Source organism: Delphinapterus leucas, chromosome 19, assembly GCF_059928025.1.
Source record: "Delphinapterus leucas isolate spDelLeu-1000000601 "Yukka" chromosome 19, BTC_Dleu_Yukka2, whole genome shotgun sequence".
Taxonomy (NCBI): domain Eukaryota; kingdom Metazoa; phylum Chordata; class Mammalia; order Artiodactyla; family Monodontidae; genus Delphinapterus; species Delphinapterus leucas.
Genome location: NC_143147.1, coordinates 70,213,991 through 70,240,024, shown reverse-complemented (window position 1 = coordinate 70,240,024; position 26,034 = coordinate 70,213,991). Strand labels below are relative to the sequence as shown.

Sequence of the window (26,034 nt, the reverse complement as noted above, 5' to 3'; positions counted from 1 at the left end):
CAGGGTATTGGTGGTAATTGAAGCCATGGGCCTGGGATGAGATTGTCAGGTGAGAGGACAGAGCTTGATGAGAGCACTAAAGGCTAAGCCTTGAGGAACCAGCTTAGAGAGGTGGAAGGAAAGCAGGGAGCGGTTGAGTTATGGCAGCCGAGGGAGAGAATATTTCAAGGAGGGAGCAACCACAGAGCTGGATGCTGCTAATAAGTAACTTGATGGGCCCGGAAAATGTCCAAACGATTTAGTGACACGGAAGTTTATGTCCCTTGATTGGACCCTCACAGTCTCCTAAGTTCTTTGCTGCTTCACTGATTGCTGCTTCCCAGTCTCCTTTCCTGTGTCCCTCCATTCCCCAGCCTCTACATGTGGAAGTGGTCCATCAGCCATTCTTCCAACTAGTTTCCTTTTTATCTACACTTACTCTCCAGGTGAGCTCTTCTAGTCTCAGGGTTTAAGTATGATCTCAGTTGTATATTTCTTGTCTTAGGCATTCTTTTGAACTCCACACTTATAAATACCTCTGCTTACTGGATATCTCTACTTGGATGTCTACTACTAAATATGTCCAAAACTGAATTCTCAGTTCCCACCCCAAATTTGTTCCTCCCTATCACCACTACTGCCACTCATCCAGTTTCAAAGCCATGGAACATCCTTTCTCTTAAATTCCACATCTAGTATATCAGTAAATTCTGTCAGCATTACTCTCAAAATATGCAGTGATCTGACCATTTTCACATCTCTACTGTTACCACCCCGGTTCAAGCTATCATTTTTTCTTGTCTGGATCCTTACAGCGGCCTCCTAATGGGTCTCCTTGATATTGCCCCCTCCCCCTGCCTCTCTCCCAGTCCCTGGTGTGATGGAGCAGCTGGTACTGGTTTGTGAGAGCCAATCATGTGCATATCTTCCCAAGTTCATGTGAAATTGGCCATGATAGTAGGTTTTATACCCCAGAAACCAGCTAACACTGCAGATCAGGTCACCCCCCACCCCCCCGAAGGCTGATTGTTCAACATTTACCACCACACCACTGTCCAGCCCTCTTCCTGCCTCCAAAACTGTGTATTCTGTCCAAAGAAACAGAGGGGTCCTTCAACAACCTAAGGCGTGTCTCATGACATGTGCCCTGTTACAACTCTCTGATGGCTTTCCATTGAAATCAGAATAAATCCAAAGTCTTTATGAAAGTTTGCAAGCCATGTGACTTGCCTCTGTGCTGGACCATAGTAGATACCCAGCAGATCTTTGTGATGTGGGTGGGTTAGGGATGGGGGGAGGTGGGTGGGTGGATGGATGAGTTGTTTCTGTACCATCTTAGTAATCTGTTGTATGAGTCCTATTTCTGTTTTTCTTTTGCAATTAATAGACGAGATGCTCTTTCTTAAGATTTTTCTGATGGTCCAGAATTTAAATTTATTTTTAAATTTCCAGAACTTTAGATAGAGGTCTATTTAAATATAGGTATAAGAATATATTCTAAAGTGAAGTGCAAGTAACTTTTAAATTTCTCTTGTAAGTATGCAATTCACTATATTTTATTAGCATAGATAATTAAAATATAAGTATATTTTTGTAAGAATATTCTAGGAAAAAAAATAATTCCCAAATGGGAATGTTTTGAAGTAAAAAAACGAATGCTTATGAAACTCTGTGTGTCATTCTGTTGTAAGATTATTCTGAACACTTAAAAATAATTAGATATTTATCTTACCATAGTGTATATACTTTCTGCTTGATTCATTTTTTGGTGGGGGGAGTTACAGTTGTATGTTAAATTCTAACCCAGTAGAGTGTTAACAGTTACCAGACTTATTTGCTAATTTCCAGGTATTGTAGTCTTAACATCATAATGTCGATATTTTGATAATCAGGTACTGGTAAGATGTTAATAAGTATAAATTGGAAATGTTATCTTCTTTTATAGGGTATACTTCAGAAATCGCTGGGTAAAGACTGTCCACCCAGTTGTGCATCAGTACTGTTTGATCTCAAGCGCACATTCCACCTTTCAGATGCCACAGAAAGAAGATATTCTTAAACACCGAGTGGTTGTTGTTACATTGAATACTTCCCAGTACCTCTGTCAGTTGGACCTTGAACCTGGTATGCTGACTCAAGACACAGAGGGGGTGCCTGAATGCACAGGGCTCTGCATTCAGTTTAGATCAGGGGCTGGCCTGTGGGCCGTAGCTGGCCTACTGTCTGTTTTTATAAATCAAGTGTTATTGGATGGAACACAATCATGCCCATTTATTTACCTGTATTTTCTATGGATTCTTTTGTGCTACAGCAGCTGAGTCGAGTAGTTGCAACAGAGGTTGTATGGTCAAAAAAACCTAAAATGTGTACTGTTTGGCCCTTCACATACACAAAATTTATCAACCCCTAGTTTAGACATTTTAGTGACTGCTACTCTGTTTGTTCTCTAATTGATCAGATGATGTTTACTTACTATTGATCATGTGAAAAATTCAAATTTGGACAGTGTTGGTCTTTTTACAATTTTCTCAAGTTTTTAATTTTAAAATAGTTTTCCATTAATACAGTGTAGAGACAACAATCATGATAGGTTTTTTATGACATACTATTAAGATTATTTAAGTACAGGAACTATGTAAAATCAAACTAATATTATACAAAGTACAGACAGATGGTGACAAGAAGTTCTGATAAATATGGCAGAACTTAACCATCAAAGTGTGGTGTCACTTTAAGGTAGTTGCTTTGGAAGAATATTCATTTATTACCGCTTTATTATAATTGTTGACATTGGTCAACGCTTTTTTGCTCTCTCCTTTTGGAATTGCTTTCAGAGCCAGTGACAAATTCTTTTAAGTCTCTGGAAGGTAGACAGTTCTCTTCACCTTGTATTCCTGGCACTTGGCCCAGGGTATAGACACCTGGAGGCCCTTGATAAACCTCTGTTTATCTTAAAGAATGAACAGTGGCCAAAGTTTCTTTTTTGAGGGTAGAGTTAATTTTAGAAAAGCTTCAAAATCTTTCTGAGGCATATCTGGTAAATAAGGTAGGTTATCAAACTGAGCAATACCATTAGGGGTTGAAAAAAAAAAAAGAGAGAGACGTGCCTCTCATGTAATGAGACTTATTTTTCTTGTGCACGCAGCTCATAGCTGGCTGGTGAGGGCAGTTACAAAAGCAGAGTTTCAAAAATGTTTTGAACAGTGGCTGCATCCATTGGAATGAGTTATATTTCCTCTCAACTGACTTCTTTGATGGAACAACACTTATTTGCAATGTAAATTTTGGTATGTTTATTTAACAATCAGTCTCATTACTTCATGATTATACTCTGCATATTTGCCACGTAAATTAAATACCCAAGCCTCCTGAACAGTATAGTTTTGAGGAAGAGTAAAGAATGGCTTTGAAGAGCAAGAGTGTAGAACATTTATTGCAAGTCAACAATCTGCTTTGTTTTAGGCATTGTTTATACTTTATTTAATTCTCATATCAACTCTGTGGAGGGTTATTTTACAGCTAAGACAACCAAGGCTCAGGCTAAATCAGTTTGACTAATTCAGGTTTCTTTTACTAGCTTAAGCAACAATATAACAATTTCATGATTTATTCAGTTCCTGATTTAAGCCTAGTTCTATTTAATTAAAATGTTATCTAATGAAAACAGATTTTTTTCACTAGTCTCAGTTTTTTCCAGTTTGATCCTATAATTATATAGTCATCTTCCTTAATTAGTCTTGTAGAACAAAAAGCACAAATTCTCCTCAACAGGGAGAAAAATGCATGTGTCCAAATCATGCTTGGGCCACTGTCATTAAATAGACAACAGTTATTGTTACTTGTACTGTCAACACAGCCATTTGTTTGAATGGACCGTGATGATGGTGGTGATGGTGGTGGCGGTTATTACTGCCAGTCAGTAAGGTTTAGAAAGTTCCCAACCTAGAAACAAGTTGCATTAGGAAGTCGTATAAACAGATTGTTTGGAACTTGTTGCTATCCATAGAAATAGAGGTTAGGTTCTTGGGCCAACTCACAGGAGGCTAATTAATCTAGAGAGTTACAACTGGTCAGAGAAGCTACTTTGTGTTCTTTGCTGTGCTAGTAAAAACAGGGCCCCCCTCTCTCTACCTCAGTGAGCTAGCCATAGGGGGCAACATTTACTTCTACACACTGAGACAGCAAGATTTTTCTTCTGTCTCCTCTTTTAGGGGCAAAGAGGCTTTTCCTCCTTTCTGTACACAGATTCCTGTGCCTCAGTGTGAGTGGCAGCAGTAACCCAGACGTGGGCGTTTACATCTGGGGGATATTTGATAATGTACATTTTTGATACTTGTGTCACTTTTGTTTTTTTCTTTTTCAGACTGGTGATAGTTTTACAGCCAGGATAGGGTCTTAGGCTAAAACATTGTATATAATCTGTATGCACACATGCACGCACACACACACGCTAAACCTAAATAATCAAAATAGTGAATTTGCTAACAGATAACCTTTGTTTTTGGTCAAAGTTAGATTATCACTTTCTCCTTTATATTAGATTTTGGGTATGATTTTCTTTAATGTCTGATGTATGTGTTTAAGCTAAAGTTACTTATAAACTACCATTGTTTTATTTTTGGTGTTTTAGCAAATAAATAGTGAAAGGATTTTGGGCCTATCACTGTTTTGTTGCCAGCTTTTCTTTGTGGTGAAAAGCTGCTATCTTGTACTTTTAAAGTCTTTTTTATGTGTCCTGATTTAACTGTTAGTCTTGGGGCCATTAGTACCAGATGCCATTTACATATCTATTGTTGAGTAAAATAGTTATTCCTTTCAACTTCTATTTTTAAATAATGATTTAAATATATGATCTTCTAAATTGAGGACTGGCATTAAAAGTACTCACAGCTCTTAAATCAGGACACTAAACTCTTTCCTTAAAAGAAAGACACTACTCCTCCCTTTATCACTGCTGTAACATGCGGTCCTGTGTTTATACTGTACTTCGCAGGGTTTTTTACGCACGTTCTATTAGATGAGGCTGCCCAGGCCATGGAGTGTGAAACCATTATGCCCCTAGCATTAGCAACTAAGGACACGCGGGTTGTCCTGGCTGGTGACCACATGCAGGTGAGTGCCCTCTGAGTCACGGTGGTGAAAGAAACTTCTGTTATATTTTGATGTTTAATATTTTGTTTTCTAAAACAGCCTGTGAAATTGTGCCATGCGTGTCAGTTTAAGTACTTTAAATATCTCTGTACTAATAGTGGAAAATGTTGGTGTTTCTGAAGGAAAATTGCTACCCCACCCCACCCCACTTTTTTTCCTTCTTTGGATAGAGAGTGGAATGAATGGGTCTATCAGTGTTCTAATTGTCATGTTTATTAATTTGAAGTTCCGTTCTCTGTAGTATGAATATTTGATTCTTACTTTTCTTTATCAAATAAATTTAAATTATCCTTCTTACGATTCCCCAGTTCCTGTCCCCAACATTTGTTTTCCTGAAGGGTTAATTTTTCATTATCATGGGAAACAAAGTGCCTAATTAAAAATAATAGCCAAAATCTCAAAGAACTTGTCTGGTCTTAATACCGATGTATGAAAGAAAATTACAGTTTTTCTATTAAAATATCAGTTTTGCAAAGTTTCAGTTTGAGGTTCTTTCTGTTTTGTCACAGTTGGTTGAGATTGAACCTACACAGTGTTGTAGCTATCCATTTAGGAAAGAGTTGAAGGTAGAGGGACAAGTTCTGTTTTCGTTTCTTTGCCAGAAATTTAATTTTGTTCTTAGCATCAAAGTTATAATCAAGGATGGCTCCTTACACTTTACGAGATAAAGATGGCTTTTTTGCTAATTAATAAAAATAAGTGTTTTAGTCATAGGCGGTGTATCCTGCTAGCTCACTGTTTAAAATAGTTGCTTAATTTTAGTGAGACAGTTGATTGACTCCCCCAATGATGCAGTGGGTTGCATCCCTAAAATTACTAAGGTAGTAGCTATTTATTATTAAGTTGGAAGAGTCTTTTTTTTTTTTTTTTTTTTTTTGCGGTACGCAGGCCTCTCACTGTTGTGGCCTCTCCCGTTGCGGAGCACAGGCTCCGGACGCCCAGACGCGCAGGCTCAGCGGCCATGGCTCATGGGCCCAGCCGCTCCGCGGCATGTGGGATCTTCCTGGACAGGGGCACGAACCCGTGTCCCCTGCATCGGCAGGCGGACTCAACCACTGCGCCACCAGGGAAGCCCGGAAGAGTCCTTTATTAACCTATGCGTAGAAACTCTAGGTTAGTGTTGGCATGCTGAAACGAAAAGTTAGACAATTTAGCCTCATTCTATATAGTAGTAAAATTGTTCCTAGAAAAATATGTTTGACTCTGCTTATTCCAGCATTCAGCATGTTGAGGTTTAGTACATCAGAAGTTTCAGCATGGTGGATTTTTTTAAAAGTATGTTAAAAAAAATACTACTTGTATATTTAGTTAAATTCTCTCCATGTGTCTCTCTGTTACAGCTCAGCCCTTTTGTTTACAGTGAGTTTGCCAGGGAAAGAAACCTTCACGTTTCACTGCTTGATCGGCTCTATGAGCATTACCCTGCCGAGTTTCCCTGCAGGATCCTCCTGTGTGAGAACTACCGCTCCCACGAAGCTATCATCAAGTAGGTGTGAGCTGCCCCTCTGTCACACTTTGTGTGGTCCGGTGGAAGGGGACTCAAAACAGCACTGTTCCTAGGGACAGATTATTCCCAGCAGAGTTACATGGTGTCCCTAGTGTTGCAAATTATGTTTAATTTTATGTCTGTGAAAGTATACTTCAAAAGTCAGCTGTAATTTATTATAGTAGGGCAGTTCTGGAAACAAAAACTTTAGGTTCTACTAGCTATAAACATATTTTTCTGTGACTAAATATATAATGTGTATGTAAAACTACATGATGTAATAAACAAATATGTTGACAAGCCACATAATGGTTTGCGTATGTGTGTCTGGCTGTGTTATACAAGGAGTCTATTTTAAAAGAAAGGAAGGATGGGAGGGAGGAAGGAAAGAAAACCATGAAACTTAGTAATAAAGTTTTAAAAGGTCTCTATTAAATATAGTATGCATCTATACAAGTAAAAGTAGCACAAATGGTAGCCCAGTGAATAGTCACAAACCAAACGTACCCCTCAACCGGCATCCAGACCAAAAAACAGAATGTTTCCAGCACCCTGGGAAGCCCCTTTGTGCTGCATTCCTGTCACTGTCACCACCAAAATCTTAGGATTTTTTCAAGTTTAGTATAATTTAATAATATTGATTACGGCGGTCATGTGAAACTAATTTTTAGGTTTCTCTGAAAGCAGTAGGAGAGATATAAAAATAAGTTTAGGTTTAAATATGGCTTTTATCAATATCTCAAAATGTGATTCCTCTTTTATTGTTGCCAGTCATTTGCTACAGTCAGTGATGAATCGAGTACTACGTAGTATCTTCATTAGTAGAGTATTCATTTTACAATTGAAGACTGGAATACCCTTCAATTGTGTGTATTGTTTCAGTGTCTATAGATCTTTGTGTTTGCATAAGTATATGATCCACATAAATAAAAATATACATTTAAAAAATTTTAGTACAGAAAACCATAACAGCTAGCAAATTTCCTCATGAAACAAGAGTTTCATCTAGTACTGAACTGTCGTCATTTCTTCCTTTTCTTTCTATGTTCTGGCTTCATGCCTTCCCCAGATCAATTCATTTATTAGTGGTATACCAGGAGCCCACTGTGTTTTCATTGCTGTGGCTAATTTTGGTGAAAATCTTGGCATCATGGGTATTAGATGTTTGGATTAAAATTAATCATGGGCATAAAGCAACGTGAGATTTGACTGGTAATTTTTTCTTATGGGTAAAATTAATTTTGATGATAGGTTACTTTTTATTTATATATTTATTTCGGTCTTTTTCTGCAGTTACACCTCTGAGCTCTTCTATGAGGGCAAACTGATGGCCAGTGGAAAGCAGCCAGCACACAAGGATTTCTACCCACTAACCTTCTTTACAGCACGAGGGGAAGATGTACAAGAGAAAAATAGCACAGCTTTTTATAATAATGCAGAGGTACCTTAGTCATTTTTGCAAATTGTTGACATTTTTGCAGTCATATATATAGTCTGGTCTTATTAAGCATTTATTTAAAATTTGGGGTTGATATTTTATTGTGTGTTGACTTCATTTACATGAAAATAGTATGGAAGTTTATTCTTTCTTGTGTAACATTGATTTGTTAAGATGAATCTGCCATGGGAAACAAAAACTTTGATTTACATTTTGTCTTATGCCAAAATACAGAACCTCATTCAAAAGAAGCCATCTAAAATGGACTGTGGTCACAATTTATAGTGCACACTCCAATGAGGCATCGTTTTACATGAGTAAAAAGACTTGACTTGTGGAATCCTGTGCTCCAGGGGGTCACACAGACCCACATGACGATGGTGCTAACCCATTATGTGCTGCAACTTGTGTGGTTCTCTCACAGTTTCTGACTTTTTAAGTTCAGAGAAAATGTGGGGAGTATGAGGGGTCAGATCAGGTAGCAGACAAACACCTGTGATGTCTTTAGGGGCCAGCGGGCCAGAGAGCCTGAGATTTGGTTCTGGCTGTCACAAGGGAGTGGAGTTCTGGACTTCAGGAAACCCAGGGGAGGATGTGTACATCGTTGGTCATTAGAAGAATGATTCGTGATATGTGATCTCCATCTCCCTTTCTTCCCTTGAGTCCCGTGATTTACTCATTTTATTTACAAAAAAAAATGCCATTTATTAGGTAATAGTAATTCATCTTTCCATTAAAAAATTGGTCAGAGGCCTGTAGTTAGAAGTCAGTACAAGAAAATTGACAGTACCTACTTGATAAACCCCTAGCCAAAAGTAAAGAAACTTGACATTTTAATTAGTCTGTGCCAATTAATTTTAGGAAAAGGTAAACTTTTCTTTACCTGTTTGAAATATTGACAAATAACTCTAGGGTTTCCTTTATTACTTTTGCACTCAGGTTGGAAACTGCTGGCTGGAAAATCAGTTAAGAAGAGAAAGGAAAATAAATATACTATTATACTGTCTTTTATAATTAACCATGTAATTACCTTTAGTAGTATGCTTTGTTTGTGTGAATTCAAATTACTGTCTGGTGTCACTTGCTTTCAGCCTGATGAATTTCTCTTAGTGTTTCTTTTAGGGCAGGTCTGCTAGTAAAGAATTCTTTCAGTTTTTGTTTTTTTCTGGGAATGTCTTTATTTTGCCTTCATTTTTGAAAAGTAGTTTTGCTGGATATTAGATTATTGAGTTATTTCTTTCAGCACACTGAAATATGCTTTCCTACTGCTTTATTGCCCTCATTGTTTCTGATGAGCAGTCATCTGTTAATCTTACTAGAGTTCTTTGTAAGTGATGAGTTGTTTTTCTGTTGCTGTTATCAAGATTTTGTTTTTGTCTGTGACTTCTACCGTGTTGACTATGGTACAAGCAAAGGAGACTGCTTGCTTCACCCACTGTCCCACGCAGGCCCTCCCTGTGCAGCAGGAGATGGGGAAGGGGAATAGGTGCCACCCAGGTGCTGCCAGCTGCTCATGGCCTCCTGCTGCACCTTGCTGGGGAAAACGAGATCTCTGATGTGCATCCACTGCTGTAACCGCCTGGAGTAGCTCTTTCACCCCAGGGAGCTGGAGCAGGTGGGAGCTGCCCCTCGGCTGCTGAGACAGTCCAGTAAGACAGGGGGCTGCGGGAGAGCGGGGCAGTCCCAGCCTTCCACTCTTCTTCCCGACTTTCTGTAGATTTTGTTGAAACAATGCTTCTCAGCTTCTTGGCAGCTCTTTGATCAGTCTCCAGAGACTTTGAATGATTATCTGTTGGCCTTGACCAGCTTCATAGATGTCTATCTGGGAGAGGGCTTTCCCCAAGCTCCTCATACCATTCCAAGTCTGTGTATTTTGACTACAGTTTTATGCTGCCTACTATATAAGGGGTAACAGAGGGACGAAGTGGAGAACTGGTTATGTGTTGCTTGTTCCTTATGGGTGAGAGCGCCATGTTTTCAATCCAGTTGACTCATCGGAATCCTTGGACGGTCTGGGTAGTTGTTTCACTTGCTGTTATTTCATTATAACAACAGGATGACTAGAGTCTATTCCTCTGTCATTCATTGAATTTACATGTGGAAGTGGGAACTGCATCCTGGCCATTAATCCTCGAGTTCTTAAAAGGAATAAAACTATCAAATTTTTGTATATTTACTATTATAAATTTAAGTAGATATTAACTAACAAATAGTAAATAAATAATGTATTTAAAAGACATTAAAATTTTCTCTTTCCTCTCTCTGCCCCTGGACTCTTGCCTGACCCTCTATTGAGCTTGCCTTATAATACGTATTTTAAATCAGGAATCTGTTTTCTAACTGTACAGTAATCTCTTCACAGGCAAGGAGCGTGTTTTAGTAACCATTTTGTCCCCTACTGTGCCAAGCATCAACACTATTTGTTTGATGAAGTCATCGAATCAAAGTAGATTAAACTACACTAAAAGTTCTACTCTAATTCACTAAGTGGGGTCCAGAAAATCCAGATGGTAAAATACGGGCTTACTTCACTGCAAGGTTAATGACAGGGCGTGGGCAGAGTTGTACCATGAGAAGGCAGTGAACTCTGAGAGTCTGTCCTGAGGTCCAGATCTGCCCCAGTCCCAGCTGCGGTTTGCTGCCAGCTGTTGGCTGTTCTGTCTACTTATATCCACGGGGAGAGGAGGAAGGGTAGCCCTCGCACTGCTGAGACGTTGGCGGCGCTGACTCTAGGGCTCTCCTAATGGGTTTCATCGGCCTGAGCTACAGAGTGGACTGAGAAATACTGGGAACGTGGGGTTGCCAGTCCCACGCGCCTCTCTCTAAACAGGAACCCCAACCTGTCCCCATTTGAGAAGGGGCGCCAGGTAAGGGGTGGGGCCAATGGCCAGTTACATCGTCTCCGATTTTCACGTTTTCACTGGGTGCACTATTGTAGAGATTTACTGCTTGAAATGTAAACAAAAATGTGTTCACATCAGCAAAGCATTATTCCTGGTTTGAGGTGGTTTTAAAACGACATTTGCTAAAATGGAATCCTTTGTACATCGATTTCAGTTACCATATTCTTTTCTCCAAGCACTTGTATAACTTTAATATGTATACATGTACGTTTGTTTAAAGGTCTTTGAAGTGGTGGAACGTGTGGAAGAGTTAAGAAGGAAGTGGCCAGTAGCGTGGGGGAAGTTAGATGACGGCAGTATTGGTGTGGTGACTCCGTATGCCGACCAGGTGTTCAGGATACGCGCTGAACTTCGAAAAAAGAGATTATCTGATGTTAACGTCGAAAGGGTGCTAAATGTTCAAGGTAGCTATTAATGGAAATGAATTAAGTTATTCAAATGGTTAGATCTTAAAGTGTGTGCACATTTGATTTTTAGTTTTCAAGATCTCTTTTCTGGACAAGCAATTATGTATTCATTTCATACCAAGTTCTTTAATGCCAAATTTGGCAATTCAAGGTCGAGCTCACTTACATGTTCGTTAAATTTCTATATCCAAATAAAAGAAGTATCAACAAATGGATTTCCTCCATGACTGTAACTGCAAATATCTGTATGCTGTAGTTGCAATCGCATACAACACCTATTGTTATAATGTATCTGAGAACTAATTTGTTTATAAAGATTTTTAAAAACTTGTACCTGTCAAGCAGATTTTTAAAGGCATAGCTTGTTCTTCATCTAGACTTTCCTAAGTGAATAAAGCAACTCTTTTAAATTTTCATGTAATTAGTTGCTGTGAAATTTGTGCATTTAAGTAAGTGAAGCAACACTATAATGTGAGTGCCAGAAAAGCCCAGTACAATCTGAGGTTTCATGGTAATATACAATAATAAGAGTAATACAATTTCTAGATTATGGGGAAAAAAAATAGCTCCAGTACCATGCATTCAGATCACACAGAATTGGGGTGTGCATTTTAGAAAGAATATTACTAACAAACTAGGAAGCGTCCAGAGACGACCTAGCATAGTTAGTGGTCTAGAAACTGCCCTGTGGAGTCAGAAATGGTTGAAGGAACTAGGATTCTTTGGCCTGGAGAAGAGAGAACGAAGAATTGACACTAGAACTGTATTCGCATCTGTGGAGACTTGTCACAGAATGAGGGAAGAGATGTGTCGATGTAAGAAAGAACATGTACGGACTCGTCTCTCTCTAGGCTTCCTTATGGAGTCAGTGCTTTTGGGTGTGTTTCCAGAAGTAGAGTTGCTGCATCATATGTTAGTTCTGTGTTTAATTTTTTGAGGAACTGCCATGGTATTTTCTATAGTGTTTTACATACTGTTTTATATTTCCACCTATGGTGAATAAGAGTTCCAGTTTCTCCACATCCTCATCAACACCTCTTATTTAGCAATAAGATTTAAAAAATGAAATGCTTTTATTATATCAATGGTTCAGAATAACAGGCCTCTTATTTTTAATTTTTTTTTTTTTTTACAGGAAAGCAATTCAGAGTTTTGTTTCTTAGCACAGTACGTACAAGACATACTTGTAAACATAAACAGACACCAATTAAAAAGAAAGAGCAACTGCTGGAAGATTCCACAGAGGACTTAGATTACGGTTTTTTATCTAACTATAAGCTTCTCAATACTGCCATCACAAGAGCACAGTCCCTGGTTGCCGTGGTGGGTGATCCCATTGCTCTGTGCTCTATTGGAAGATGCAGGTAATTATGTGTTAGTGTTTGAGACATTAAAGGGGGAAATGTAGAGTAATTTGCATCCCTATGCACATATTTATATGACCTCCTGGCTAATTAAAATCAAGTTTAGTCTTAACTAATACCCAGTGGGAACACAAAAATATATTGCTTTGAGCCTATTCATTATGTATATGAAATTGTGTGTTCATTGAATCAATCATCATTCATAAGATGTTTCCTGAGTGCCTACTGTGTTCTAAGTACTCTTCTAGCCACTGAGGATACATCAGTGAACAAAACACAAAAATCTCTGCCTTTGTGGGGCTTAACATTTTATTGGGGAGGAGAGGAACACCGACAGTAAGCAAAATAAAAACACTGTAGTATTTTATGTGGTAAGTTCAGTGGAAGAAATAGAACGTCAAGGGGCATTAGAAGTGATGGGGTAGGGTGGGCGGTTTGTGATCTCACATGGTGTTTGTGGTCAGAGAAGGCCTCACTGAGAAGCTGACTCTGGAGTTGAGGGTATGAGCTACGCAGGCTCCAGGGGTAAGAGTGCTCCAGGACAAGGCACTGACCAGTACGAGGGTCCTGAAGGTGGTTTTGTGTGTGTGCGTTATCTTTGATGGAGACTGAATTTCATACCCATACTCCCCTCTTTTTTCCTTCATTATTGTTTTAGCTTGTTTTTGATGAGTTTCCTTCTCATTTTCTCTCAAGGCTTCTCAATGCAAATCTTTGTGTCTGGTTAATCCAGAGGATCTTAAAATTAGGGGGTTAAAAAGGGTTGTTACTTATATTTGGGAAGAACTGTTAGTATTCCTTAGATTGTAGCCATAAGGAATGTTAAAATATCAACATAAATAAAAAACTTCTCCTTGTACACTTACGATTTATACTAGTTAATAGGACTTCTAATTGTATGAAGCCAGTAATATAAGACTTGGCCTACGCAGTGTTGAAAAACTATGTTACAAAAAAAGTTGAACAGAAATTTAGAATATCCTTTATGAAAAAGAAAGAAATGCACGAGGGATTACTTAAAATTTTTTAAGTATTCTGGTACCTGTCAGAGTGAGTTCAGAAAAGTAGAAAGAGGTGCCGATGGTCTCAAATACACCTTGGGTAGTTATTTCTTCGTGGTATGTTAGAGTAGACAAAGTTGTTAGGAAGGGGCCCGTTTAAACCAAGTTTTCTGTTGCAATATAGATATAGCAGCATTTTATTATCTGTTTTCCTGTCTCAGCAGGAAAAAAGTATTCTATGGCAAAGGAAACAATTTGGGACCTTTAAGAATAAGCTGCATACATTAGAGTTTAAGATTCCAAAAGAAGTTAATGTACTTTATAGGGGAAAGCCATTAATCACGTAGAGTTTAATTTATGGTTACATTCTGAAGAATAACCTTTTATTTTTAAGGAAGTAAAACTTGAATGGTCCATGATTTGTTTATATATAGCTAAACAGTTCTATTGTAAAATATCTTTAATTTCTTGTTTTAAAAATAGATTTCCATTAATTTTTAGCCACTAATGACAAAAAGTTGGGGAAGGAACTATATTAATTCCAAGATACCAATGAATAAAACTAAGTCTATTAATTTGGCTTCCTTCCTGAGAAGTTCACTTTAGCTACTTTACTATTCATTGCAAATATATTTGGTTAGAATATTGCTGTGGTAGTTTACCATTTTTGTTTATATTTATCATTTGATAAATGTGAGAACACATACAGTTTGATTAGAATTTTATTAGATTAACACATGTAAAGTAGGCTGACATGCATTAAAAGCAACTAGAAACTGTTGTGGGAATAAATAGGTATAACAGTAGTCTTGAGTGACATTACTTTTGGACATTCTTTATAAATAACCCCAAACGTTTACCAACATGCATATTTTTTAAAATCATTACCCCTTTCCACAGAGGTATATTATACTGTGAATTACATGAGATCAGCATTTTTCACCCCTTCTCTGACATAAGTCGTTATTTTCTCAGAGCAAATAGGTGAATGATTCTTCCTGAGGCCATGCTATCAGAATGATCCAGGGCTAATTTTTAACTTGAAGCCAGGCCTACAGGTTGCCTATTTCTTAACTACTCAGCTGGAGTGTGTCAAGGCCCTCAAATTAATTTATAAGCTAAGTAAAATATTTTCAGAGACTTCAATACATTGTGTAGGGAGAGAAAATCATGTGACCCATAGCTGAATGGGAATGCTGATAATCTGTTATTTGGACAATTTAATCCGCTCTAACCCAGGAGCTGATAGTTGAGGCTGTGGATATTTATGCTTTACTCTTTCCAGTTTCATTAGAAATTAAATTAATCTCATAATACAGGTAAACCTGGAGGACATAACGTGATTCTTAGGTACTATACTAATGAAGGCGTGAATTCTTTGTATCAATAGTTTGAGTTAATCAGGATGTCTCTCTCACTTGCTCATTTGATATTTATAAAAAACTAATATGATATTTCCAAATATTGATCAAGTTTTCAAGGAATGATTACTGTGTTTACTATACCAGTTTAGAAGGCAACCAGTTGTATAATCTTTTTTGTTGTAAAGGATTTTTAAACAATTTTTCTGTTAACCCTAAATGAATGGAGGGAACTTTCCCTTCTCCCACTTGACAAACAAACAAATATTAATGTAGTAGCTGCTGTTTATTGACAGCTTTCTCTGTGCCAGGTGCTAGGTCAAGTGCTTTGTACACTTTGCCTCGTTCAGTCATCCTAATAACCCGGTAATGTGCGTATTTTATTTGCATTTTAAATGGGCAGCCTGATGTAGAGTTTAAATTACTGCCCAGGACCACATAGCTACTAAGTGTCTCACTCAAACAGATGTCAGATTGACCTCACTGGGTTACCCTGCCTTTCCGAGGAAGCGAGGCGTGCGCGTGGATAAATCTACACTGAGTGAGGAGAGGTGATGGGGGAGGGGGGGCGGGGCGTGTTCATGCGTTTTTTCCAAACCAGAGAGTTTGGAAGAGATCTCTCTTTGAACCGAATTTCTTCATTAGCGAATTCCACCTGCTCAGTGAGATATAAACCTATTTCACACGTGTAGAGGTGTGTGTATGTGCACACACACCCTCTCTCTCTATGACCTGAGGACACCAAGTGATTTTTCAATGTTTTATCAGCCATCCTAGAAGCAAGGTTAGCATGAAAATGAAAGCAGACTTTGGGTTCATGCAGTGATTGAACGTAAGGTTTTGTCTTCTGAAAGTAACACTTACATTCACAACGTAGAGACACACCTGGGTTTTCTAACCAACATTACTAGAAAAAAAATTAACATGTTAACATTTTAAGGGAGGCGCTGAGAATTGGTGAAGCCTTTAACTAATCATAGTGGTGAATTCTTCAGTCTGAGTGTTGTTGAAATTCTCTAGTGATCTTCCAGTTATGTGTTCTGAAATGCCTCATAATGCCATGTGTAGTATTTCATTAAAGAATTGAGTTCAAGGACAGTTTGAAAGAGCCTTCACAAAGAGAGAAGAAAGGAATATTTTTGCCTTTAAGAATTTTTGAAGGAAAGAATACATTTCTCTGAAAGTTTAAAAGTGAGAAATAAAAGTCTTCTTAGTGATAAAGTATAATAATAATAATAACACTGTTGGTGCCCTGTTTTACACATGAGGAAACTGAGGTATGAAGAGAGGTTAAATAACTTGCCCAATGCTACAGGGCTGCTGAATGACAGAGCCACGACTGAAGCCCAGGCAGCCTAGTTCTAGAATCCACGTGCTTGACCATTTTGCTATTCCCTTAGGCTATCAAAAGACAAGCGAGATTTAAGATGGCAATTCCAGGTTGCTTTTGGAATTAGTTGAACTTGATTAGCTTCTAGCAAGTGTTTAGTGTTGCTTCTGAAACGGTTCCTTTAACTCAAAGGCTGTTTCCTTGAGATCCCTGGGATCTTGTAGATGAAAACTGTCACCAAGCTACCAGCTTCTTGTGACGTGTGAGGTTGTTTAAAGGTTCTGCTTAACTCGATGTTACTTCAGCGCAGTTGAGGTAAGTAAGAGCGTATAGGGACAGGGTATGGAGCTTGAAATAGAGCAAGTTCTAGCATTTTAGTTATGTAAGCTGGAAATGAAAATATGTTATAATAAATAAAAATTAAAAACTGGGCTGTAGTAAAGTCAATCCATTCTCTCCTCATTTTGCTGTGTCTTGAAGTTCACACGAATATAAAATGCCACTCTATGAAATTATTACTTTATCAATTAGACCAAAAAAACTTCCTTTTTAATACAGGATGTAGTAGAATTGTATTGATAAATATTAATACAGTTGAATATTTTGGGGTTCTTTATCAAAAGGGTAGGAAAGTTTTTGGATTTTATATCCTGAGTGCTATGTTGAAGATAGTCTTTCCTTAGCTGTCAGACTATGAGAAAAAAAATTTGATTCCTATGGAAAGGTTCTTAAGAATAAAAATAAAGGGCAGCTTTCAGTGTGCATTTCTTAGCAACACACACTTCCTGTAGCTGAATGAGTGTCTTGTTAGCCTTTATGTCTTATTGTTGGAAATACATATTTAATATTTTATAGCATTTTTACCTTTCCTATTGTTGACATGGAGGCCTGAAATTTTTTCTGGACCCATTTCTTAAACTCATCTTTAAAAAATTAGAGAAGATGGTAGAAAGCATATGTAAGAGAAACATAGTTTGAAATGAAAATCTGCAAAGTTTTATGAATGTATTAATAACTCCATTCCCATTCATATACTAACTTTTATAATATAAACCTTTTTATTTATGCTTCTTGAAGCCATCTTGATTACCTGCTGTCCACCTGGACACAAGGATACCAACTTGGAAGAAACCATATCACATATCTTTTATAGCATAATAAAACATTATTTGAACCTAATACCAAAGATAGGTATGCATATTTATAATAGTCATTCAAAATCCTAAAACTTTTTATATGTTATCTTTTGTAATATATAATATTTTTAATATTTGGAGATCAATTTTCAAAACTTCAGGAGCAACAGTGTACAACTGGATTAATTTTGAATGTATTTTTCTCCTTTAGTATTTATTAATTTGATTAGGAGGTAAATAATCATGAAAATTAGCATTCCAGGGCTTCCCTGGTGGCGCAGTGGTTAAGAATCCACCTGCCAATGCAGGGGACACGGGTTCGAGCCCTGGTCCAGGAAGATCCCACATGCCGCGGAGCAAATAAGTCCGTGCGCCATAACTGCTGAGCCTGCGCTCTAGAGCCCGCGAGCCACAACTACTGAAGCCCACGTGCCTAGAGCCCGTGCTCTGCAACAAGAGAAGCCACCGCAGTGAGAAGCCCGCGCACCGCAACGAGAGAAAGCCCACGAGCAGCAACAAAGACCCCGTGCACCCAAAAATAAATAAATAAATTTATTTAAAAAAAAAAATTAGCATTCCAACTTCCTGTGTTTTTCATAATTTAATTCTTTTAACTTAGTCAATTAATGTTATGAGCTTTGCTGTGACAAGCGTCAGTTAATTAAAAGAAAAATATAGGAATAACTGGTTAATTCTTAAGTTCCTTATGAGAATTATTTACTTTGTGGTTCAGATTTATGTCTGAATTGGCTTTTCTTAGTCACCCACCCAGCACGAGGCTACTTTGGCCCCATAATTCAAATTTGTGTGTGTGTGTGTATGTATATAATATATATATGTATACATACAAATGTGTATATGATGAGTATGCCTAGAAGTACAAATCTTTGATAAAATGAGTTATCAATTTTGAAATCCTTGCTTACTGTGTGGATAACAAAATCTGTCATTCCAAATTAGTGTGCATAGTCGGGCACTGACCATGTCACTTTCATTGATCAGCCAGAATTAATGGAGAGCAGAATTTGTATGTTCCACAGTACTAGACATGACTGTAGTTTCAGAACCAAACTTCTGAAGTCTTGTGATCTGGTGGGAAGATTATACCTGAATCATAGATGAATACTGGGCCTAAGGATTTGGGGTTGGGGTGGGGGCATTCGAAATTAATCTTTAGTTGCTTTTAGTCCTTTCTGTGATCTCGTCCACTGAAATTATAAACTGATCTTCTAAATCTTTTCTGTAGGAAATTTTGGGAGCGGTTTATTGCCCTGTGTCATGAAAATAATAGCCTACATGGAATCACTTTTGAACAGATCAAAGCTCAGCTAGAGGCTTTAGAACTAAAGAAGACATATGTGTTGAATCCACTGGCACCTGAATTTATCCCCCGGGCTCTGAGAGTGCAGCACACGGGAAATACCAACAGATTGCAGCAGTCACCCCCCAAGGTAAAGCCTGTCAGTGAAATTGAGGAGGTTAAAGAGAGAACAGTGCAGAGACGTCAGAGCTTTCTTGGGCTGCAGGTTACTTTACGTGTTGGAATTGAAGGTTACATTTGATGGCAACCAGTTTCTGCAAGAAACTTGTCCAGTGTGGACATTAATTGAAAATACAGTGTGGTGTTTAGCCATGCTCTTAATGGCATAAATCATCCTCAGAAAGTTTTCAAGGGGACTTCCCTGCGGTCCATGGCTAAGACTTCACCTTCCAATGCAGGGGGTGCAGGTTTGATCCCTAGCCGGGGAGCTAAGATCCCACATGCCTCACAGCCAAAAAAACCAAAACATAAAAAAACTGAAGCAATATATTGTAACAAATTCAATAAACACTTTAAAAATGGTCCACATCAAAAAAATCTTAAAAAAAGTTTTCAGGTACCTGATTAGGTCTGGTGCCCTTTGTATAATATAACCTCCCGGTCCTCTCTACTGATAGACTTATTTTAGCAAGATGTGAATAAAACAAAGCAGTTTAAAAGACCGCCACACATATTAAAAGCATGCTCTTATAGAATATTATATAGCATGCTCTTACAGCATATTTTTATAAGGAACAATATAATAATAGCAATATTTGTATAAAGAAAATAGCTCTAACCTCTTGTTGATGACCAATTCAAGTGGTGTTTGACACAGAAAATTTGGCTGACTGCTTGAAGGTTACTTTAATCGACTTTGACCAGTGTTTGTTGCATAAGAAGTAGTCCAGTCATTGGGATGGGATGGGGGGGAATCAAGGCCCCCATGTCTACTTTTGAACTATAGTTATTTTGGTCAGAAACAGCTGGTTTCTTTGCTAGATTGCCTGAAAAAAAAAAACTTGCACTTACCATCTAGAAAAGAAAGTTATGAGTGTGGCATGTTTAGTATTCTGGTTTTTGGGTGTATTTATAGTCATCAGCATGATATTAAACTTATTGACATGAATTAAGAGAGTATGCCAGTTTGGGGCTTCATTTTAAAAATGTAAAGGTTAATGTGCAAGAAATAATTATTGGTTTAATATCTTGAAGAACTTTTAGCTGAGTAAATATTAAACTGAGATGAGAACTGCTTTCTGTTTTAATGTACTGTTGTCTGAGTTTAATAAAAATGGACCTGATATACAATAATGCTTTAGTGACTTGGGACTAAGCAGATTAAGCATTTTGCATAACTGAATCCTCTAGATTTCTAAAGTTTAAACTATTGATAAATTAATAATCAACTTATTTATCAAATAGTTAAGTTTCTTCTATGTGACAGCTGTTACGGTAGGTAGTAGAGAAGCAAATTAGCCCCAGTGTTCTTGCAGCAGATGTTGGAGGGTAATGGTCAGAGGAAGTACCACTCCACCACGGTGGAGATTTCACGGTAAATTCACCGAGTGGATGGAGTGAGTGGGAGATTGGGGAGGCTGTCAGAAACTAGAACAGAAACTCCTTTAGGGCAGAGATTTTTGCCTGTATTATTTGCTGCTCTAGCCTCTGTGCCTAGAACAACATCTGGCTTATCACAGGTGCTTAGAAGTATTTTTAAGATTAATGAGTGAAGCTTAACAAAGAGCTCATAGGAAAAGCAAGAGGTGTGAGAGCAGGCTCTCCAGGGAACAGCAAGTAGCTTAAAGTAGGTGAAGAGTGGGAACCCAGTTAGAAACTTTTAAATTTTATTGTTTTTTATTTAAATGTTTCAGAGACATTATACTTTTTGCACATTCTTAAATACAATAACTACAATAAACTTTTTACTTAATTGATCAATGTTAGCATCAATTAATGTACCATAGGTGCAGCTAGATTCAAGCCATTATATCAAATGTGTACTGACCCTAAGCAAGATCCTGTGATTTGCTTTTTGTTTTTATTTTAAAGGTAAAGAAAATATTTGTTGAATCCACTTGCTTTTCCAACACTATAAACTCCCCGAAGACAAAAATCCTATTCTGTATACTTCTTATGGCCCCTAGTGCCTAGCCCCACTCTGCACATAGTGGCTGCTCAGTAGGTACCTGATAAGTGAATAATGGCTATGATGCATCCAGGAGAGTGCAGTGGGGATTCCTTCTTTCAGTAGGAAGGCTGTGTAGTTAAGGACCATAGCAGCCATCTCCCCAATTTTTTCTTTTTAACTTTTTGGGAAATTTTCTTCACTGATCCAGTAGATATCATCTGTTATTTCATTGTCACTAACACAGAGGTTCACTCAATTGTTTATATACCTGGTTATTTAAAGTTCTTTATATCATATATAATAATAATAATTTTAGGTAACTAAGTTGTAGTGAGCCAAAGGTTACTTTTGTCATCATCTCTCCCTTCACGCCCCAGTACTATATTTTACTTCTACTAAATTGTTCTGAGGATTGAATTTGTACTGGAGTCTTTTTTTATACAACTTTCTATTGTTGAAAATTTCAAATATATACATAAATAGATGAGTATAATGAATTCCCTATCATCCAGCTTCATTAACTATCAGTTTATCCTTGATCTTATTTCAGCTGTCAGCCCACCACTCCACCACCACATATACGCACTGGAGAATTTTGAAACAAATTCCAGATGTTTTATTTCATATGCTAGAGTCTTTTGATGAAGGGGAATTTACTTGCAAGAAAAGCGTGCTGTTTCTTAAAACAGGATACTAAGCCATATAATTTCCCCCCAAGTTTCCTTAATGTTTAACTTTTAATGCAATTCTGTGCATAAGAAATATTAAAAACTAGTAAGGTTAATGTTAGCCTAAGACTTAAAATCCCAGTCAGATTTAATGTAGATAAAATCATCAGAATGCTGGGTGATGGTTACACGTGCTCCAGGACCTGCTCCCTCAGCACGGTGTCTGGCAGCAAAGCCTGCCCCTAGCTCTTCACCAATCAAATGGCTTTATTCTCCTCACTAAGATGTAGGTTCTCTGGTAAGGGTTAGCGAAGGTACAGATATTAGGGGATCCAGGAGCAGGTGGTCCCAGCTAAGACTCACTGCCCCACTCTCCAGGCATCGTTTATCTGTAGGAAGGCATCTGTTTCACGGGTGCCTACAGAATCAGCACGTAGGAAAACAATTTGCTTGTCTTCAGTCTGCTTTCTCCTGGGCACGTGCTGGGAACAGTGTTCAGAAACTTTGCGAAGATGGGACAGATTCATTTGTACATACTATAAAAACTATTCAGAGGATAGATAATATTCAGAAATGGGTCCTCTGAGAAGACCATAGCATTGTTTTATAGATTTTAGTTTGTGAATTGTTCTTCACTGTCTGTAGCTGCTTATGTTGTGTCTCAGTGTCCAGACATCAGAAGACGTGTCAGACTTATGTGGCTCAGTAGCCTCAGTGCCCAGCCAGGGGTGGACATATCGTGGGCCCTCATAAACATTTGTTGAATGAATAAATGGAAAATGAAAGAATGAGTGAATGAAAAAATAAATACTTGAATGAATAAACGGTTGAGTAAAAAAAATGGTCCTCAAAAAACAGATGATGTGAACTACATTTGCTTTAAGCTTTCTACCAAAGGTATACATGCTTTCTGAAGGTTTATTAGCAGAAGTTTGGAATTATCATTATGGAATGACTTTTCTACATAGTTTGCTCTAGCTTACTGCTGCATTGTTATTTAGTTATATGCTACCAAACACTGTATATTTTGTATAGACCAAGCACACGTATTGCTCTACAGTTGCATGGGAAGTCTAAATATGCTAGAGGAGTTTTCCCATATTGAACTGTAACAGGGTGCTGAATTATGCTTGCAGATATGCCACTATCTTTTTGTGAGAGGCCCCAAGTTGCTTTTTTTCCCCCATTCGTTCAACAGTATTCATTGAGCCAGGCGATGTTCTAAGCTCAGGGAGTCAATAGTGACCTAAACAGATAAAGTCCTAGGTATTTAGGTCCTTCCCAAGTTCCTTTTTCACTTGGTTTATCACACAGCGCCCAGGGTGCTGATGTGTATTGTCTGGCATGCTTCCAGCTTTACAGTGCAGGATCAATCCAGGCTATGGTTATTCTTTGTATTGATTTCCTATTGCTGTTGTAACAAATTACCACAAGCCTAGTGACTTGAAATGACACCCATTTATTATCTCACATTCCTTTGAGTCAGATGTCCAGGTTTTTGTTGGTTTCTTGGCTCCAGGTCTCACAAGACCAGGATCAAGGTGTTGGTCGAATGGGCTCTTATCTGGAGGCTCTGGGAAGGCTCTGCTTCTAAGGTCATGCAGGTTGTTGGCAGAATCCAGTCCTTGTGGTTGTAAGGACTGAGGTCCCTGTTTCCTTGCTGGCTGTCAGCTGGGAGCCATTCTTAGCTCTGGAGGCTTCTTTCCAGTTCTCGCATGTGGCTCTACCTCTCAGAGCTGTCAACAGTGCATTGAAGCCTTCTCTCTCTTGGCATCTCTGACTTCCCCTTCTACCACTTGTATCTCTTCCTTCCTTTTCTTCCACATCTCTTTGACTCAGCTGGAGAGGTGTCTCTGCTTTTAGGGCTCATGTGATTAGATTGGATCGCCCCAGATAATCCAGGATAATCCTCCTATTTTAAGTCTTTAGTTACATCTGCAGAGCCCCTTTTGCCACATGACATGACAACTCATGGGTTCCAGGGAGTAGGGTGTGTATGTCTTTGGGGGGCTGTTGTGCCTTCCACACTGACCCAGTGACAGCATTTTCTCCACCTGACACACAGCCACCCCTGGTTGACAAGTCCTCAGAGGCTGAGAAATCTGAATGGTTTATTAGCCTCTTGGAACGGTCTTATCTCTGCTGTGTCACTGCTCTCCTTTCTTCTGTCAGCGTGTCTGCCTCTGGCTGCTCTTGTGGTCACTTCTCATTGCTTACGCCTCTCATCTTCCACCTGTTGCTGCCGTCCCTGCTGTCTGCCATTTTCTCCTTTCCTCTGCCTGCTTTTCTTTTCACTTCTCTATTCCTCAGAAGCTTGTTTTTTGTTTTTTTTTAATAGCTAATGACAGTCACTGTGAACATTCTCTTCTGGTTAATGGAGCAACTCTGATTCTTTCTTGACTATTCTTTTTCTGACATTTTAAGAGTTGGAGCTTAGCTGCCCTTGCCTACCCGTCGCTAACCAGCTGACCATAAGCCTTTGATGTTTAGTGCTAACCTGAATATTTAAAGTTGCTGACGGATAGGGAGATAAGTGACGCATCACTGTACCTTTGGTTTGGTCAAGAACAAATTCTTCTTCTTGCTATAGGCATTATCCCCCCACTTAAGCTTTCAGATATAATGTACAAATAAAAAATTTACGTGGTGGAAGGGTAAGTTGTATAATGTGCTACTTGTGTTGTGTAATGGCTTTGCACGTTACATTTAGCCAATGAAAAGAGAAAAAAATTTTTTTTAAGTCTAGAAACTCAGAACCATATGTTTCTTCACATATTTCTGCCCCAAAGTCATCATTTTTAATGGTAGACTAGCATGCCATTGTATGAATCTGCCATTGCTTATTTAATAAATTTTCTACTGATGGACATTTAGGTTCCTGGAAGTGCAATTATTGGGTTAAAGCATATGTACATTTCTGATGCTTGTTGACATCCACATTGCTTCCTAGAAAATTCGTACATTCTCTTAAGCAGATTATGACACTGTGCATTTTCCTGTTCCTTCAGTAAATTTTACAGTTTGATGCCATGAATCATACTCAAAATATCATAAACCCCAAAGCATATTTACCTTCATATTATTATTTTAAAGGTTCTCATCCTCAAGAGTTGAAGATTGATATTTTTCCCTTGAAAACGGCATTTACACTTCATCATTTAATTCATAGAAAATTTATAGAGAAGCTGCAAAGGAATAGAATTTAGGTTGCAGTCATATTGATGCATATTTCTTTTTATAAAAACATTAATTTAAAAAGAAAAAAGAATTTTAGATATCCTTAATTTGATGTTGAGGAAACTTGAGGCCTAGCACCATGACTTAATGTTTTTATTTTATTTTATTTTATTTTATTTATTTTTGGCTGTGTTGGGTCTTCGTCGCTGCGCACAGGTTTTCTCTAGTTGAGGCAAGCGGGGGCTAATCTTCATTGTGGTGCGCGGGCTTCTCATTGCGGTGGCTTCTCTTGTTGCGGAGGACAGGCTCTAGGCACACAGGCTTCAGTAGTTGCGGTGCGTGGGCTTAGTACTTGTGGGGCATGGGCTTAGTTGCTCTGCGGCATGTGGGATCTTTCCAGACCAGGGATCGAACCCCTGTCCCTTGCATTGGCAGGCGGATTCTAAGCCACTGCACCACCAGGGGAGTCCCTGACTTAATGTTTAAAAAGAAGGTTGGCTCAAAGGCCTCTAACGGTTATTAATTACAGACTCACAGTCTTTACATTTTAATTGTTGCTATATACATTTATTTTGCATGGAATGAGGAAAATGGTTTTTGTTCTTTAATATTAGGTGTGTTTAAATTATTATACATTTGTGTTTTTCTGTAAAGGGGAAAAGCCTCCATCATATCCAGAATGATCATTTCCAGAATGATGGAATTGGTAAGTGGAAAAATTAGCCCTATGAAAACTTGCTTTTATGATGTAAGACATTTATTCCAAATTTCATCATTTAGAAAGAGGAGGATGGAGAGGGACACACACACACACACACACACTCTGACACTTTGGAGCTCATGTAACTCTTTTATTCAACACATCTGTTCTTGTGAATGCTTTGATATGTCATTTCTGAAAAGAGGTGATTTTGTAGGTACCAAGGTACATATATATAGAAGTTTTGAGGATGAACATATTTATATCCTACAAATGTTGGGTATACAAATTTTCAAGATAAAGTTTATTTAAGTGATTAAAAATGTTGCAGAATTATGCTCTTAAAACAATAACTGCTTAACTGTTTTGTATGTGGCTGTGCTACAGTTGCAACTCAGAACTTTATTCTGAAGAATTGTTTACGTTTTCTAGTCTCAGAAGAATGTTTACTGTATGGTTTTCTCTCTTGAAGGACACATCTCCAGCTCCTTGCAAGACATTT

At 38.1% G+C, this 26,034-nt stretch overlaps 1 protein-coding gene across 3 annotated transcripts in view; it reads left to right on the top strand.

The window, feature by feature from the left end:
- The window catches only part of HELZ (helicase with zinc finger), a 156,496-nt gene that overhangs the window by 75,044 nt on the left and 55,418 nt on the right, over window positions 1-26,034 (top strand). For all 3 annotated transcript variants that reach the window (XM_022589869.3, XM_022589872.3, XM_022589867.3), the window contains 8 exons: window positions 1,925-2,103; window positions 4,973-5,091; window positions 6,471-6,616; window positions 7,910-8,057; window positions 11,178-11,361; window positions 12,500-12,728; window positions 18,803-19,007; window positions 25,487-25,538. In XM_022589869.3, coding sequence (XP_022445577.1) covers window positions 1,925-2,103; window positions 4,973-5,091; window positions 6,471-6,616; window positions 7,910-8,057; window positions 11,178-11,361; window positions 12,500-12,728; window positions 18,803-19,007; window positions 25,487-25,538 — 1,262 coding nt within the window. The remainder of the gene's footprint in view (window positions 1-1,924; window positions 2,104-4,972; window positions 5,092-6,470; window positions 6,617-7,909; window positions 8,058-11,177; window positions 11,362-12,499; window positions 12,729-18,802; window positions 19,008-25,486; window positions 25,539-26,034) is intronic.